The sequence below is a fragment of the Ochotona princeps genome, chromosome 17 (assembly GCF_030435755.1).
Source record: "Ochotona princeps isolate mOchPri1 chromosome 17, mOchPri1.hap1, whole genome shotgun sequence".
NCBI lineage: Eukaryota > Metazoa > Chordata > Mammalia > Lagomorpha > Ochotonidae > Ochotona > Ochotona princeps.
Window position 1 is genome coordinate 44,219,915 of NC_080848.1, and position 17,257 is coordinate 44,237,171.

The 17,257-nt window shown below is 50.4% G+C and overlaps 1 protein-coding gene across 3 annotated transcripts in view; it reads right to left on the reverse strand.

The window, feature by feature from the left end:
* Window positions 1–5,077: 5,077 nt before the first annotated feature.
* Window positions 5,078–17,257, reverse strand: part of PRPSAP2 (phosphoribosyl pyrophosphate synthetase associated protein 2) — a 33,632-nt gene continuing 21,452 nt past the window's right edge. For 2 of the 3 annotated variants that reach the window (XM_058676133.1, XM_058676135.1), the window contains exons 8-12: window positions 12,762–12,817; window positions 11,097–11,245; window positions 9,887–9,957; window positions 5,744–5,890; window positions 5,081–5,312 (exon numbers count right to left, since the gene is read on the reverse strand). In XM_058676133.1, the coding sequence (XP_058532116.1) occupies window positions 5,154–5,312; window positions 5,744–5,890; window positions 9,887–9,957; window positions 11,097–11,245; window positions 12,762–12,817 (582 nt within the window). In that variant the 3' untranslated portion in view covers window positions 5,081–5,153. Of the gene's footprint in view, window positions 5,313–5,743; window positions 5,891–9,886; window positions 9,958–11,096; window positions 11,246–12,761; window positions 12,818–17,257 lie in introns of all 3 variants that reach the window. The other variant, XM_058676134.1, reaches the window with a different exon arrangement.

Here is a 17,257-nt window from a genome sequence, read left to right on the forward strand (position 1 = left end):
ACTGGGTCCCCAGAAGAACATCTAGCCTCTTGTACTTCATAAAAATTTTTTTTTTCATAATTAACATCTCTTTTTAACTCTATTAAATTTTTATCTTGAATTTTTGAATCTTATGAATATTAAGGTATTGTTTAAGGCATTGCTTTGAAAGTGTAACATTTACACCAAATGTAAACTGTAACCGAATAAATAAGTAACATTTAATTCACTGTTAAATTTTTTCCAGGTATGGGATGCACCCATGCTTTTATCTGCTAGTCTTTATATTTATAGATATAGCCTTTAACATACTGTTTGCAGCGTTTTTTAATACGTTCATCATTGATTCATGGAATTAAAATCTGATCCTCTGACATAACAACAAAGTTTTAAAACCAAATATTATAACATCTTAATTATTTTTATATAATTAATGATCAAATTTTTCTAGTTAGCTCCAGTGAACTCCAGATCTGACCTTGCTGAAGCGTCTCAGAATATGATAAGATTTTATATTGAAGTAATCTTTGTGTTTTCTGCCTTTCAATATGCTCACATTGCTTAAGATTGATAAAAGTTATGTACTTATTTTATAGGTATTTAAAGAGATCACTTAATGCCAATAATTACGTCTAATCTATATTGCGTTATATAAAGATTCTGTTTCAACTAGATGTTATAGATCTTGACATCCTTGATATGCATTTTAAAAATTCAAAAATTTTATTTAATAGATGCAACTGAGTAAGCATTTGGATTGTATTAAAGATACTGCCAGATGCCAAGTGGGGCAAAATTTTGTCATATCAATATACTACTATAAAACAATTTTTTTTTACAGAAGTTAATTCAAATTTCTGTATTTCCAAGAGTTCCAGGACAGGTAATGCTTAACAACAAAAAAGCCAGAAAAGGATAAATGTTTACGGTTTTACAAATATGTCTAGGCTGTTGACTGCTTATCTCTTAGGCTAATTTATATTGCTCAGATAACTAAAATCAGGGTCTTCAGTAATGACCAATTTTTTCCTCTCAGGGTTTCAGTTTAGACTGAATTATCATTATTGACTTATCACTTAGTAATTTTCTAATGGGTACTGCTATCACCAAGCTTGGTTTATAAAGGCGCCTTAGTTAATCCTAAATTTATCTGACATGATCTCTTGTACACTTTGTAACATTTTGAAGGCCTCAGTCAGAAGGTAGTAGCCATCCTGAGTTCTAGAGCCTGACTCAGTAGTCTGGGGAGGCCACCGTGATGATTAACACGGCCCCACTGCCAGTCCTGGCTTCCTGGCTCGCAGGATTTGCACTGACCTCTGCCTATATACAGATACCTCATCATCCAAATTTGCTTGTCTTGAGTACTCATCTGGGACTTGAGAGGACTGGATGCAACACAACTTCTTGAGTCAGGATATGAGAAGTCATGGCTTATTAGCTATTTAAAATTGAGTGAGTGTGGTGGCCACATATGTCTGTCTTGCTGTACGTCTTTTTGTTAAAATTGTTTGAAATTTTACTCTTATACTCCTCTATAGTTTAAAAAAAAAAAAAAAGGAGGGAGAATGTATATGTGTGCGTGTGTTTGTTTTATTGTTTGTCTTCAATGTTCCTTGAGATCAGATGAGAAATGGGTACATGATAGATCTTAGTTTTATGCCATTTTTTCCCAGCTAGTTATTACAGAACAGTTTTTAATTGCTATTATACATTACTGCATTTGCTAGTTGGGAAATATTATACTTTTAACTAACTCTTAAAGGTTTTGTAACAAAAATTATTTAAAGAACAGATATACTTGTCTGATATATGTTTCCTAGCCATCTTGGTAAAATCTTTACTATAATCCATTTTCTATTCTATATTTGTAAACCATCTGAATAACCATGCAAACTTATTTTACTACAAACAACAGGGTAATTCTAACCAATTTATAATTTTAAATGTCTAAAGCTCTTAGATCATTATTGAAGCTACTTTATTGTGCTAAGCTAATATTGTTTTTTGGCTCACTTAATTTAAATCTCAGACTATCATTGAAAATGTTTTTTAGTCAGCCATACCTTTGCTTAAGTTCACTTATGGCCAGGTTTCTCATGTTATACTCTCATTGCCTTTTTCAGTGTGTTACTTGGGTATGTGCCTTTATTTTAAATTTATAGCAAACATTGGACCTTTGGGCAAATATTTTCTAAGGCTGTTTTTTGATGGTTTTCACCTGATATTGTTACTGAGAGTGATCTATATAATTATTTTTAATTATTTTAACTTTTCCTTCACTTCTCTTATACTTCCTCTCCAAAAACTCCAAAGGGCCTCTCAGAATATACAGTTAGATCTCCAGAGATTATATAGGTGTGGCTAACTTATGGACCTGAAATCCCAAGGATTGCCTCTACAGCTCACTTTCCCAGAGGCCCAGAGGAAGAATAGCAAGCTAGGTACCAGAGTGCTATCTCTCCTTCTTGCCTCCCTGTGGCCATAACAATGGAAAGAGTTTCTCTAGCCTCCGTGCTACGCTTGCTGGGATCCACAGACACTTCCACCCGGAACTGTTTTAAAGGCTGAGTCTGAAGATCAACACCTGCCATGAGGACACGTCATGCGTACATCTGCTGACTACCTTCTACCACGGAAGACATCTCTGCACAGAACTCAAGCCACTTCCAAAAGGACTGTTGATAAGTAACATTCCTCCCTTACAAGATGGAGCCTTAAGCTCCTTCCAGCTTTCCTGAAGATGGTTCTGTATACACTGTAATTTGTACTAGTGCATTGTTACCAACTGTCTTAATTGTTACTTGATGCCTGGTACTTTTGGTGTCTTGAGAAGGTCCTCATATGTAATGTTAGCTGTAAATTTGCCTGAACTATGGTATGATGCTGCTACTGTTTATACTTTGGAATTGTATTCAACAACTTTGTCCATGCTTTGTGGGTTATCTTTTGGTTTCACTGCATTTGTTACCCTTATTGGACCTCTTACAGTTGGTGCAATAGTTCATAGGAAAGTATTGATAAAGATTTAGAGGCTAAGATTAATGCATTAGAAGAGGCAGTGATTTATATTGGCAATGAAATTCAACACTTAAAAACCAGATTTGGTACCACTTGCCATAGTATTTATAAGTGGATCTGTGTCACTCCTCTTCCTTATAATGCCTTGCATATCACTTGGAGTGATGTTAAAACTCATCTCCAAGGTGTTTGGAATGACACATCTACCAGCCTTAGCATTCAGGAATTACATGTCCAGATTTCTGCCATCTCTCACTCTCACCTTCAGGCTCTCTCTGCGGGAGGCGTTACTAATCAATTCTTACAATCTCTTTCATCCTTTATTTCTGACAAGACCTTTCACTCGCTCTCTATAATTTAGGTATCGCATTAATTATTCTTTTTGTATTATTTTTTGGCCCAGTCATCTTCAGCCGTTTGAGCTCCATGATTCAAGCTACTCGCAGAGAACTCCGCACTCTTCAACTTATTAATAAAAGAAAGGGGGAGATGCCGGGGGCCGTGTGATGGATGTAGGGAAACAGGAAGGTGTGAGAAACATTGCTTCCATTGCAGGCAGGGCCGCGAAGGAACTCCCCGTCGAGCAGGGCTCCGGCGGGACGTTGTTTTGATCACCTGAATGCAGCCTGCTTTCCATTGCCGGACTTCCCCACTGAGTTTTCAGTGATCTGCCTAGGCACTGTCTGCCCCTGCGGAGTTAACACTTGATGTATGGTATCTGTGCGAGCTTGGAAGTTGATGTTACTGATATTCGCTTCTAGCATAAAGGTTTTTACCTACTGCTGCTACGGCTGCCACCATTGCTATGTTAATCAAAGGTGTTCTGTCCTCAGGTGGTGGGGACTTGTTTACAGCCTTTCCTCTCCCATTGACGATATGTTAATCAAGGGTGCTAACTTCCCAGGTATAGGGGAAACCCATTCTTTCTCTCTTTGATCTTTTGGGTCCTGCCTCCCAGACACATTCCTCCCTTAGCTGATTCAAGAGGTATGTGTTACTGGTTGAGCTTTCCTTAGGCGAGACAAACGGCAGAATTATCTTTAGCAACACCCATTTGATCATGACGTAAAAAGTCTGAGCCAGAGTTTGACTGACTGTATAAATAAAGCGGACGGCTTTATTGCATAGTCCACTATTATCATGGAATCCTAGTGGTCCGTCTCTTTCTTTCTGCGCCTCATCCACGCACCCTTCCCGAGTTCCGAAACCCAGGCTGGAGCTGGACTCCGGCACTCTTCGGTCTCCCTCTCAGTCTGGGCTGGGAACTCACCTCTCTATCCACAGCCTGGTGACCAGGTCAGGTGTTACACAACCCCCCTAGAGGGACTGCACCCCAAAAGTTAGAGAAGGGGCCAGCTGAGGAGCGCTTCGATGTCCACCACACAAATATTCCTTTGGTTTTTAATTTTTATTTGTTATAAAACAATTACCAAGAAACAGTTTTGTTAAAAACACACAGCACAGAGGTTAAGGCTTTAAACCTCCCTTCTTGCAGAAAATAAATAGCACCCGCCAGCATGTCCCCTCTGCCCGCCGTGCACAGGGGCACCTTCCTGGCCTTCCAACAGCAGGTGCACCCCCACTCACAGCCTTTTTTTCATTACTTCACTAAGCACTTGGGAGGGGTGAGGGGAGGGAGAGTAGACTATGAGCTCCAAAATCATATTCTACATGTTGTTGTTGCTTTTTAAATAGTTCAACTAAAAATAATCCAGAGAATAAAGTTTTTCTTTTATCAAAATTGCCCCTCCAAAAAAATTCACAAATACCCAAAGTGACACAAAAAGCTGCTCTGTGGTCCAAGGGATGCAGGGGAGGGGGTGCGGGAGGAGGGGCCGAGTGGTCCAGTGGCCCCTGGGCGGGGGAGGGGGCACGGAGAGCGGGGGGGCCCCCACATGGCCCTGGGTGGGGGAGGGGCTGAGCGGTCCAGTGGCCCCTGGGTAGGGGAGGGGGCATGGAGACGGGGTTCCGGCATGGCCCTGGGTGGGGGAGGAGCAGAGTGGTCCAGTGACCCCTGGGTGGGGGAGGGGGCACGGAGACGGGGCCCCCACATGGCCCTGGGCGGGGGAGGGGGCACGGAGACGGGGGTCCGGCATGGCCCTGGGTGGGGGAGGGGCAGAGTGGTCCAGTGGCCCTTGGGCGGCGGAGGGCCGTCAGTCGTCCAGGCCAATGTTCCGGAAGAGGTAGGACATGGACTCCCCATTGTGGATGCGGCGGATGGCTTCCGACAGGATCAGGCTGATGTCCACCGTCTTGATCTTGGGGCACTGCAGCTTCTGGACCTCATGGGGGATCGTGTTGGTCACAACCACCTGGGGGTCAAAGGGGACACGGGGGTCAGCAAGCTGTGCGCCCCTCACTGCGGCTTGGGGGAGGGACAGCAGGCCACCACTGAGACAGTTAGTCCCCACACACAGAAGCCAAGGATGAGGAGACGTCAGCCGCCTCTGGTAAGCCAGCTCAGCTGCTTTGGAAAGAACGTGTGGAAGCACAGGGTTAGCCCAGGGTCCAGCAGACTCCTCCCCTGAGAAGTGCGAACAGACAAGCTCCGTGGGTGACGGCGCCAAGGACAGCCACGCACGTGGAGACCCGGATGGAGCTCCTAGGCCCTGCTCTGCCAGGCCCAGCCCTGGCTGCTGCGTGGCGTTAGGGCAAGGGAACCGGCAGGTGGGAGACGGAGACGTCCCCCCTCTGCCACGTGGCCCTTTCTTCCTGCCCGTGACTGAGGGCCGGGGGCCATTACCTCGTCGATGGCCGATTCCTCAATCAGCCGGGGGGCGTCAGAAGACAGCAAGCCATGAGTCGCCATGACGAAGATCTTATAGGCACCTCTTTCCTTCAGGGTCTCTGCGGCAGCAAGAAAACTGTCAACGTCATCGATGATGTCATCCTGTCAAGTCAGCAGAGTGGAGGGCAGGTGAGCAGCTTTGCAAAGGCAGCTCGGCCCCCAGGATGGCTCCCACGCTGCCCCGCAGGACAGGGTAGCCCCCGGACGGATCCCAGGATGGGGCGGTGTGGGCACATGGACGGCTCCCAGGTGGTCCTGCAGGCTTCCCCGTGGCCCCTCCCCACCCACACTGCAGCCCCCCAGGCGGCTCCAGGAATGTTTGTGGAATGAGGGCTGTTGGCTTCTAAATGCACAAAAAACTCGTCACAATGACACTTTTACTCTGGGAAATGCAGATCATGAATAGCTCGCCCTGCTCCCACCACATGCTTCCTTCTACCGTCTCCTTATATTCCAGGTTTTCCTTTACAGCTTATAGGGAAAACGCATTGTGCAAATGTTCTCACAGTGGGAAAAACAGTGGTGGCTCCTGCCTTTGATGGCAAGGCCAGTGCTGTCTGAGCCACGGCCCAGACGCCTGGAGTTCTCACAGACGACCCATTACAGCACCAAACCACGCAGCGGTGGGTAACGGTGCCCAGCATTACATGCTGCAGCCATGGGTTCTCACCCCCCTCATCTGTGTGCTGGCATTACCACAACTCAAACCAGGGCACTGGGGCTGGCGTGAAGGTACCCACCCCCTGCTCTGCTGCCGACTCCAGCTTCTGACCACGCACACCCTGGGAGGCAGCAGGCGTGAGCCAAGAAGAGGCCCCTGGCTCCTGGCTTTGGATCAGCTCAACTCCAGTTCTGCAGTGAGCTCCAGGCCCTGGCCTGGCTGGCTGAAGCATTTGGGGAGTGAACCAGCAGCTCAGAGACCTCCGGCTCTCTCTTTGGGAAAAAATGCCGCTGGCAAGACGGGGCAGTCGCTCTGCAGTGTGAGAGGGTGCCTGCTTTTTCTTAAGTTTTATTTATTTATTTACAATGATTTACAGCAAAAGGAGGAGCGACAGAAGAGAGGGAGATCTTTCATCTGTTGGTTCTCTCCCAAAATGGCCACTGCGGCCGGGGCTGGGCCAGTCCGAAGCCAGGAGCCAGGAGCTTCCTCTGGGTCTCCCATGTGCGTACAAACATTAGGGCCATCCCCTGTTACTTTCCTAGGCCAGAAGCAGGGAGCTGGTTGGGGAGTGGAGCCACCAGGACTTGAACTGGCTTCCACAAGGGATGCTGGCACTGCAGGTGGTATATTAGCTTACTGTGCCATGGCATGGGCCCCATAGTTCCTTTGAAGGACTTGGAACTTCTAAGAACTTCTCAGAATGTGGAACTGCCATACAAACCAATGACTATGTTTTTGGACCTTAATGCAGAGGAAAATTCAACCTCTCTTCACACAGAGACCCGTATGTGAACATGCAGGCCAGGGGTGAGGGGGAAAGCCCACAGCGGGACGTGAGGCCGCTGTCTGCGACTGGTGCCTGAACCCAGCTGCCAGTGGGTAGCGGCCCACACTAGGTGACAGATCAGCCCCTGGGTGTCATGTACGTGACACTCACTGGCTGAGACTGGAGCTGCCCTGGAAGGGGGGGGCCGGCCCCGACCTGTAATGACAGTCAGCTCTTCGCTGTGTGACAGGCGGCCAGGGACCCTCACCAGAGCCAGCACCTTGGTCTTGGACTTCTAGCCCCTACATTTCTGCTTGCCCTCAGTCACTCAGCTGGTCTTAGGCACTGCCTGACGGCCACGCCAGCAGCACCCAGGAAAACTGGAAAGCAGCACAACTGCCCCCCCCAAACCTCCCCTCTCGGAGCAGCAGCAGGTGGCCCTGGAAAAACAGGCCCAAGAACACACACAGACTGAGCCCAGCACTACAGCTCACCTGACTAATCCTCCACTTCAATGGTCTGGGATCCCATAGGGACACAGGTTCATGTCCTGGCAGCTCCACTCCCCATCCAGCTCCCTGCTTGTGATCTGGGAAAGCAGTAGAGGATGGCCCAAACTTTGGGACCCTGCACCTGCATGGGAGACCAAGAAGAGGCCCCTGGCTCCTGGCTTTGGATCAGCTCAGCTCCAGCTATTGTGGCCATTTGGGGAGTGAACCAGAGGATGCAAAAATCTTTCTATCTTTACTTTTTTTCTGTAAATCTGCCTATCCAATAAAAATAAATCTTAAAAAAAAATGCACACAGCTGTAAACAGGTGAAATCGGTTGTGTGACAGTCACACCACACAACAGTGAGAAGGAAAAATGTGGTCATCATTTATAGCAACAGCAAAAATGAGAGAGACCACACACGCCCATGGCAGGCCGTAAAGACAAGTCAGGGCATGGATGGATGACTTTCAGGCTAAGGACAAAGGTTCGGGCAAAAGACGGACGCGAAGCCCAAGGCACGGTGGGGTGGTGGTACTTCTGGCTCAGCAGTAAAGCACTGGGACGCTGCAGTCCACGCTGGAATGCCTGGTTCCAGCCCGAGCTAGGCTGCTCGGCTTCCACTCCGGTGTCCTGCTCAGGTACCACTGGGGCCAGCAGGTGATGGCTTCCAGGCCACAGGGGCACTGGGGAGTGAACTAGCAGATGGAACATCGATCTTTCTTTTTGCAATAAAAGAGAGCAAATGAGTGAAAATTTTGTTTTAAAAATAAGGAGACAGGGCCCAGCGCAATAGCGTAGTGGTTAGGGTCCTTGCCTTGCATACACCAGCATCCCATGTGGTTGCAGGTTCTCATCCCAGCGGCCCCCGCTTCCCATCCAGCTCCCTGCTTGTGGCCTGGGAAGGCAGTTGAGGACGACCCAAAGCCTTGGGACCCTGTACCCGCGTGGGAGTCCTGGAAGAGGCTCCTGGCTCCTGGCTTCGGATCGGCTCAGCTCCGGCTGTTGCGGCTGCTTGGGGCGTGGACCCGCAAATGGAAGATTTTTCTGTCTCTCCTCCTCTCTGTATATCTGCCTTTCCGATAAAAATAAATCTTTTTTAAAAAATTAATTAATTAAATAAAAATAAGGAGAGACGCAGGAAAACCCCAGCGGCAGGTACAGAGCACCCACGTACTTGTTCTGCTCCTGTTTAGCCCACAAGAGGGAAAGTCTGTGGGGAAATGAGAATAAAAACAATCCAATTTTGGGCCCGGCGGCATGGCCTAGCGGCTAAAGTCCTCGCCTTGAAAGCCCCGGGATCCTATATGGGCGCCGGTTCTAGTCCCGGCGGCTCCACTTCCCATCCAGCTCCCTGCTTGTGGCCTGGGAAAGCAGTTGAGGACGGCCCAGGGCTTTGGGACACTGCACCCGCGTGGGAGACCCGGAAGAAGTTCCTGGTCCCGGCATCGGATCGGCGCAGCACTGGCCCGTTGTGGCTCACTTGGGGAGTGAATCACCGGATGGAAGATCTTCCTCTCTGTCTCTCCTCCTCTCTGTATATCCAGTTTTCCAATAACAATAAAATCTTTAAAAAATAATAATAATAATAATAATCCAATTTTGATAAAAAAAAAAAAAACACAAATGTTGTATTCTTTTTTTCACCATATACCTTCTCCATGAACTCTCTCTAAAGACCCATAATAGGCATGGCTTCCAAAATTTTTCCATTGGGCTGGCCCTGTGTGTCAGTTCAAGTCCCAGCTACTCCACTTTTAATCCGCTCCCTGCAAATGTGCCCAGGAAAGCAGTAGAAAATGGCCCAAGCCTTGGGTCCTATGCCCCTGGGGGAGACCCGGGTGAGGTTCCACGCGCCTGGCTTAGACCTGGTCCAGCCCTAACTATTAAGGTTAGTGTCCAGAGAATGGGAGATATCCCCCCACTTCTCTTTAAATACTCCAATCTGAAAATAACAAACACAGCTTTTGATTTCCACACATTTTCCAATAATCCATTAGTAAGCCATATTTTAAATATATGCATGACAGCACTTTCCCGCCTGTCAGAGCACGGGGCGTAGACTCTAATGAGACGCCACGCCGCTGGCGCCGGGCCTCCGGTGTGACACAGGTAACAAGGAAGTCAAGCAGACAGCAATGGCAGATGCCAGCACCAGTAATGGCAGCAGGGGTACATACCACAATGATGGCGATCCGGCCACCCACGTCCCCAACCACCGTGATCGGGGGCTTCTCCTTGGGAATCAACACTGTTCGGGATAAAACACACACACACACACAGAAGTCCATATATGAAACAGGAAGCTTGGAGAAGTGTGTCCTGACAGAAGCACCCCACTAACGAGGGGCTGGGGGGGCTGCCTGCGTCAGAGCCCGCTATGCACAGCCCACAGCACCCTCCACCACCCCTCACGCCTCAGGCCAGGGCAAGCCCAGGATGCCAGCCACACCACGCTCTTCCTCCACTCCCCACTGTGCTGGCAAGACTCTGGGCAAGAAGCAGAAAGAAATGGCATCCAGATCAAAAAAGAAGCAAATGACCTTACTCAGAGTGGAGGACGTGCGCCTCCTGACAGCAAAACGACTCCCAGAGCCGACCTGGGGATGCTACAACACAGCAGGCTAGCCGGATCCACAAACACCTGCCTGGGGCCAGTGTGGTAGCCCAGGAGGCTAACCCTCTGCCTGCAGCACCAGGATCCCAGACAGGCCCGGTTCAACTCCCAGTTGCTTTTGATCAAGCTTCCTGCCACTGTGCATGGGAAAACTATGGCAGACGGCCAAAGAGCTTGAGTTCCTGCACCCACGTAGGAGACTTGGAGGGAGCTCTTGGCTCCGGGCTTCAAGTCTGGTCCCAGACCTGGCCATTGTGGCCATTTGGGGAGTGAACCAGCAGACAAAATCTGTAACTCCATTTTTCAAATAAATAAAACAGAGTTTTAAAAATAACTACATAGGGCCCGGCGGCGTGGCCTAGCAGCTAAAGTCCTTGCCTTGAAAGCCCCGGGATCCCATATGGGCGCCGGTTCTAATCCCGGCAGCTCCACTTCTCATCCAGCTCCCCGCTTGTGGCCTGGGAAAGCAGTCGAGGACGGCCCAATGCATTAGGACACTGCACCCACGTGGGAGACCCGGAAGAGGTTCCTGGTTCCCAGCTTCGGATCGGCGCACACTGGCCCGTTGCGGCTCACTTGGGGAGTAAAACATCGGATGGAAGATCTTCCTCTCTGTCTCTCCTCCTCTCTGTATATCTGCTTTTCCAATAAAAATAAATAAATCTTAAAAAAAAAAACACTACATAAATAAACCACAGAGCACAGAGGGAATGCAGTTTTCAAAAGCCCAGCATGAGTTCACACCCCACGCCACAGTCCAGCCGCCCACTCACTGGGGATCTCCAGGCTCGGGTGGATGGCAGCCGCGCTCCTGACCATGGGCGGCGAGTGCCGGCCGTCCACCAAGTCCGACTCCGCATCCTGTGCTTCTCCGTGGATCACAGCGATTCCCAGGCGCAGGCGCTCAGCAAAAGACTGCGCCCTGAGAGGAAGCACGAGACACCAGTCAGCACCGCGCGGTCCCGCTGACATTGTAGGTGAAGGAATGCAAGCAAGCCGGACAGAACTATCTCAGAGGGCCTGCACGGGGCCTATACTGGCTAGTCCAACCAAGCCTCACAAGCATGAGCATCCCATAGCGGCACCGGTTGCTGTCCCAGCTGCTCCACTTTCCATCCAGCACCCTGCTTGTGGCCTGGGAAAGCAGTCAGGGATGGCCCAAAGTTTTGGGACCCTGCACCCATGTGGGAGACCCGGAAGAAGCTCCTGGCTTCAGATCGGCTCATAAATATGACCTGACTTTCTAATAAAAAATAAATAAATCTTAAAAGCAAAGACTTTTAAAAAGATTGATTTATTCTTACTTGAAAGACAGATTTACAGAGAGGAGAGAGAGAGAAAGATCTTTCCTCTGCTGGTTCACTCCCCAAATGACCCCAATGACCAGAGCCGAGCCCTTCTGAAGCCAGGAGCTATCTCCAGGTCTCTCACGCGAGTGCAGGGTCCCAAGGCTTTGGGCATTCCTCCACTGCTTTCCCAGGCTACACGAAGGGAGATGGATGGGAAGCGGATCAGCTGGAATACAAACCAGTGGCTCAGATGGGATCCCAGAGCTTGGAGATGGAGGATTAGACAGCTGAGCCACTGAGCTGGGCCCATAAATAAACCTTTAAAAAGTCACCAGCAGGGCCAATGTTGTGGGGGAATGGTAGGTCCCCAGGGTACCACCATCTTGCCAGATCACCAATCCAAACCTGGCTGCTCCACTTGGGATCTGGCTCCCTGTTAACACTCCTGGGAAAGCAGTGAGGAGACAGACCCAGTGCTTGGCTCCGGCCAGCCATGTGGGAGACCCAGACAGAGCTCCTGACTCCTGGCTTTGGTCTGGCCCAGCCCTGGTTGTTGAGCACATTTGGGAAGTGAATCAAAAATAAAGATCACTCTCTCTCTCTTTCACTCTGTCTTTCAAATAAATATAGAAATCTTTTTTTTTTCTCCCCAGAAAGCTGTTTTCCCTCATGCCTTAATCAAATGACACCTGGGACGTCACGGGCAAGGCTCCCGGAAGCACATGAGGTGGGCAGAGGTTTGGTCACCTCCAAAAACCTATCCACCCAGTTCCTCTCAATGCGTAACTTCATATCTGCACCAGATGTTGACACGCAGTGGCTCGCTGGGTGCCAGCGCCCACATCTTTCCTCGCTCAGAGCTTGGCCTGGGGGAGCTCAGAGGCCTGGCGTTCATGCCCCAGAGCTCATGATGCCCCAGAGAATGGGCGTCAGCGACTGGGCACTCACCTCCCAGGGCTGGGGGCACACAGCCCTGCTTCCCACCCAGACACACTCACAGGAAATCCTCAAGGTCAAACACAACTTCCACTCTGGACCAGGGACCAAGGTCACCCCAGATGTACCTCCGAGAGGGGGCCCATGAGGGTCATCCTCTCCCCTCCCCTCCCCTCAGGAAAACCCAGACAGGCTTGGGGGAAGGGCCCCTACCTTTTGGCGGAGGCTGGAGACTTGGCCACAATCACCGCGTTCCTGTAATCCGGGATCTGAGACAGACAGAAGGTGGACGGTCACCACTCGAATCGTGAGGCCATCTGTGCCCATGATCAGCAGATGGGGGACAGCCAGCAGACGGGGGACATCCAAAGACAGGGACAGATGGGGGACAGCTTGCAGATGGCGTAATGTCACAGATGGGGGACAGATGGGGGACAGCCAGCAGACAGGGTACAGCCACAGACGGGGGACAGCCAGCAGATGGAGGACAGTCACAGACGGGGGTCAGCCAGTAGACTCAAAAAGTAGCATCTAGTTACTCTCAAGGTTGGCAACAAAAGGAAGAGGGGCAGACATAGTGGACTAGCTCGCTAAGCCTCCGCCTGTGGCACCAGCATCCCATACGGGCACCAGTTTTGTCCTGGCTGTTCTGCTTCCCATCCAGGTAATGGCCTGGGAAAGCAGAGGAGGATGGCTAAGGTCCTTGGGCACCTGCACCTGCATGGGAGACCCGGATGGAGCTCCTGGCTCCAGTCTGGCTCAGCGCGTGGGAGACCCGGATGGAGCTCCTGGTTCCTGGCTCCAGTCTGGCTCAGCGCGTGGGAGACCCGGATGGAGCTCCTGGTTCCTGGCTCCAGTCTGGCTCAGCCCTGGCTGCTGACATCATCTGGGAAGTGGATGATGGAAGTGATAGAAGACCTCTCTGTGGATCTTCCTTTCCAATAAAAATTAGTGAATATATTTTTTAAAGATTTATTCATTATTTTGGGGCCCGGCAGCGTGGCCTAGAGGCTAAAGTCCTCGCCTTGAAAGCCTGGGATCCCATATGGGCGCTGGTTCTAATCCCGGCAGTTCCACTTCCCATCCAGCTCCCTGCTTGTGGCCTGGGAGAGCAGTCGAAGATGGCGCAAAGCCTTGAGATCCTGTACCCGTGTGGGAGATCCAGAAGACTTCCTGGCTCCTGGCTTCGGATCGGCACAGCACCAGCCGTTGCGGCTCACTTGGAGAGTGAATCATCGGACAGAAGATCTTCCTCTCTGTCTCTCCTCCTTCCTGTATATCTGGTTTTTATTGGAAAGGCAGATCTACACAGAGAAGGAGAGACAGAGAGATCTTCCACCTGCTGGTTCACTCCTCAAGCAGTCGCAGAAGCAGGAGCTGAGCTGATACGAAGCCAAGAGCCAGGAGTCTCTTCCAGGTCTCCCGCACAGGTATAGGGATCCAAGCACCTGGGCCGTCCTTCTCTGCTTCCCCAGGCCACCAGCAGGGAGTTGGATGGGAAGTGGGACTCAGCGGCACAGGCAGAGGCATGGCACAAGCCCCCAGCAGCATCTTAATTTTGCTGAGGGCTATGCCCAGGCCCTGAGGGGCTCTTCCGGAACGCCTACAAAGATTCAGTCTCCAGTTACAGCATGAAGCCTCCTTTCAAAATTTTCAGACTCTACGAGTTCCAAAGGAAAAGGAAAAAAGCAATAAAGACAGAAAGTCTAGCTGGAGGTGGGCAGACTTCATCCTTGTCCCTAAAGGAAAGCAGGATCAAATGCCAGCCTCACCGGAGTCAGGCACTCTGAAGACCCCACCCATGTCTCAGTGTGTCCCAACATGAAGGATGAGGCACACGGCACACAGGGTGTGCCAGTCGCACTGCACACTCACACCAACACACGGCACAGGGCATGCCAGCCGCATTGCACACTCACACCGACATGCAGCACAGGGCATGCCAGCCGCATTGCACACTCATGCCGAAACGCGGCACAGGGCATGCCAGCCGCATTGCACACTCACACCGACAGGCAGCACACAGGGCATGCCAGCCACATTGCACACTCACGCCGACACACAGCACACAGGGTATGCCAGCCGCACCGCACACTCACACCAACATGCAACACAGCTCATCCCTGACACTGACTGTGACAAGACAACAACCTGGGGAGGGGTGTCAACCCCAGAACATCCTACCAGAAAAGACAAGTGAGGGGTGGGACATGCCGCACAGGGCATGTGGGCTCAGCACCCGCGTCCCTGCCCCCCACCAGGGACATCTGGGCTAAGCCCTACCCAGCTGCATGGGCATGTGGGCAGTGGACCAGCAGAAGGAAGATCTCATTGTTGCTTGGTCCACTGTCTGTCTGACATCCTCTCTCTCTCTGAAATAATTCACTAATCTACTGCAAGTGAAGATGCTCCAGCACAGAACAGACCATGGGCAAGCACACCATAAAATACAACACAACAGATTCCTGTGGAGCAGCAAGCGCCCATATAGTGTCCTTAGAGAATCTGCTAATTCTCCCCCTTCAAGCTCCAGGATCCCATGTGGGCACCAGTTTATGTCCAGGCAGCTCCACTTCCCATCCAGCTCCCTGCCTGTGGCCTGGGAAAGCAGTTGAGGACGGCCCAAAGCCTTGGGACCCTGCACTTGTGTGGGAGACCCGGAAGAAGCTCCTGGCTCCTGGCTCTTGATCAGCTCAGCTCCTGCCACTGAGGACACTTGAGGAGTGAACCAACAGACAGAAGATCTTTCTCTCTGATTCTCCCTCTCTGTAAATGTGCCTTCTCATCAAAAATAAGTAAATCTTTAAGAAAATAAAGAGGAAAATATTACTTCAACCAAATCGAAAAAAATCATTAGACCATTCAATCTTCTTTCCTGACACAACATGAGAGCTCGAGGTGGAAGAGAAAGGCCACCACCAAGCAGGTTAGGGCCAGGAGCAGGACGCCCAGCCCACCTGCTGCTGCTACTCAGTGCCAGACCAGACACTGGCCAGGGCTGTTTAGACACACACACGAGGGCCCAGTGCGATAGCGTAGTGGTTAAAGTCCTCGCCTTGAAAGCACTGGGTTCCCATTCATGGGCACCGGTTCTATTCCCAGCGGCTCCACTTCTCATCCAGCTCCCTGCTTGTGGCCTGGGAATGCAGTCGAGGACGGCCCAAAGCCTTGGGACCCTGCACCCGCACAGGAGACCCAGAAGAAGCTCCTGGCTCCTGGCTTCAGATTGGCTCAGCTCCAGCCATTGCAACCACTTGGGGAGTGAACCATTGAATGGAAGATCTTCCTCTCTGTCTCTCCTCCTCTCTGTATATCTGCCTTTCCAATAAATCTTTAAGAGGAAAAAAAAGACACTCAGAAGAAATAAACGGCACCAAAATTGAAAGGAAGAGGTCAGACATGATGTTACACCTGGGAGGCACCAAGGAACTCACACACACATCAAATGATCAACGCATGAAAAACAACACTGTCGTTACAGAAAGAAACTAAAGAAACAATTTCATTCCTTAGAGCATCCCACAGAATGAAACAGCTGGAGAAGAAATGAACAAAGGAAGTAAGACCTGCTCCCTAGAACCCATAAAACAATCAGAGCTCCAAAAACAAGGAAAGCCAACTTGTCCGCGAGGCTGAAGCCTCACAGTGGTGTGACCGCCACACTGCCCAGCGTGAGCCACAGCCAGGACCGGATCCACCCACAATCCCAATGACCTCTTCTGCAGCCACAGAAAAGCCAGTTCCGGGCCCGGTGGCGTGGCCGAGCAGTTAAAGTCCTCACCCTAAATGCCCGGGATCCCATATGGACGCCGGTTCTAATCCCGGACAGCTCCCTGCTTGTGGCCTGGAAAAGCAGTCAAGGACGGCCCAAAGCCTTGGGACCCTGCAATCGCGTGGGAGACCGGAAAGAAGTTCCTGGTTCCTGGCTTCGGATTGGCTCAGCAGCGGACATTGCGGTCACTTGGGGAGTGAATCATCAGACGGAAGATCTTCCTCTCTGTCTCTCCTGCTCTATGTATATATGACTTTCCAATTAAAAAAAAAAAGAAAGAAAGAAAAGAAAAGCCAGTTCCTAAATTCAATGAGACAGAAACCCCATCAATCCAAAAACAATCTGGAAAAAAAGAAAAAGAACAAAGCCGGGGGACTCACATTGCCCGGTTTCAATCAAAACGAAACGTGGAGCAGAGAAAAACATTTACAGCAACAGAGTCCATAAATCAACGCAAACACACATGTAAGGCCCAGCCGGGGTGGGTGAGGGGCGCCTTGGAGGAGGCTGAGAAGGGCGGCTGAGAGGGCCACACCAGGAGAACGCAGCTTCCTCCTCAGCCAGCAGTGACATGCGGATCCACCAAGGTCGCAGGAGACTATGACACTCAGAAAGGTAAAGTCCTTTGTCCCCCCCAACACCCACCTCTACAGCCCCCTAATAAAAACAACCACCCACGTCCCCTGGGCACAACTTCCCTGGCCCACTGTCTGTACTGGACCAGTAAACCTCACCCAGGAGTGCTCTTTTGGGTCTCCCACATAGGTAGAGTCACAAGGACTTGGACCATGCTCTGCTGCTTTCCCAGGCCACTAGCAGGGAGCTGGAAAAGAAGGGGAGCAGCTGGGACACGAACCAGCACTCGTATGAGATGCCGTTACCACAGGGCAAAGGAATGGCCTATCGAACCGTCATGTCGGCAACTGGTTTAAGCACC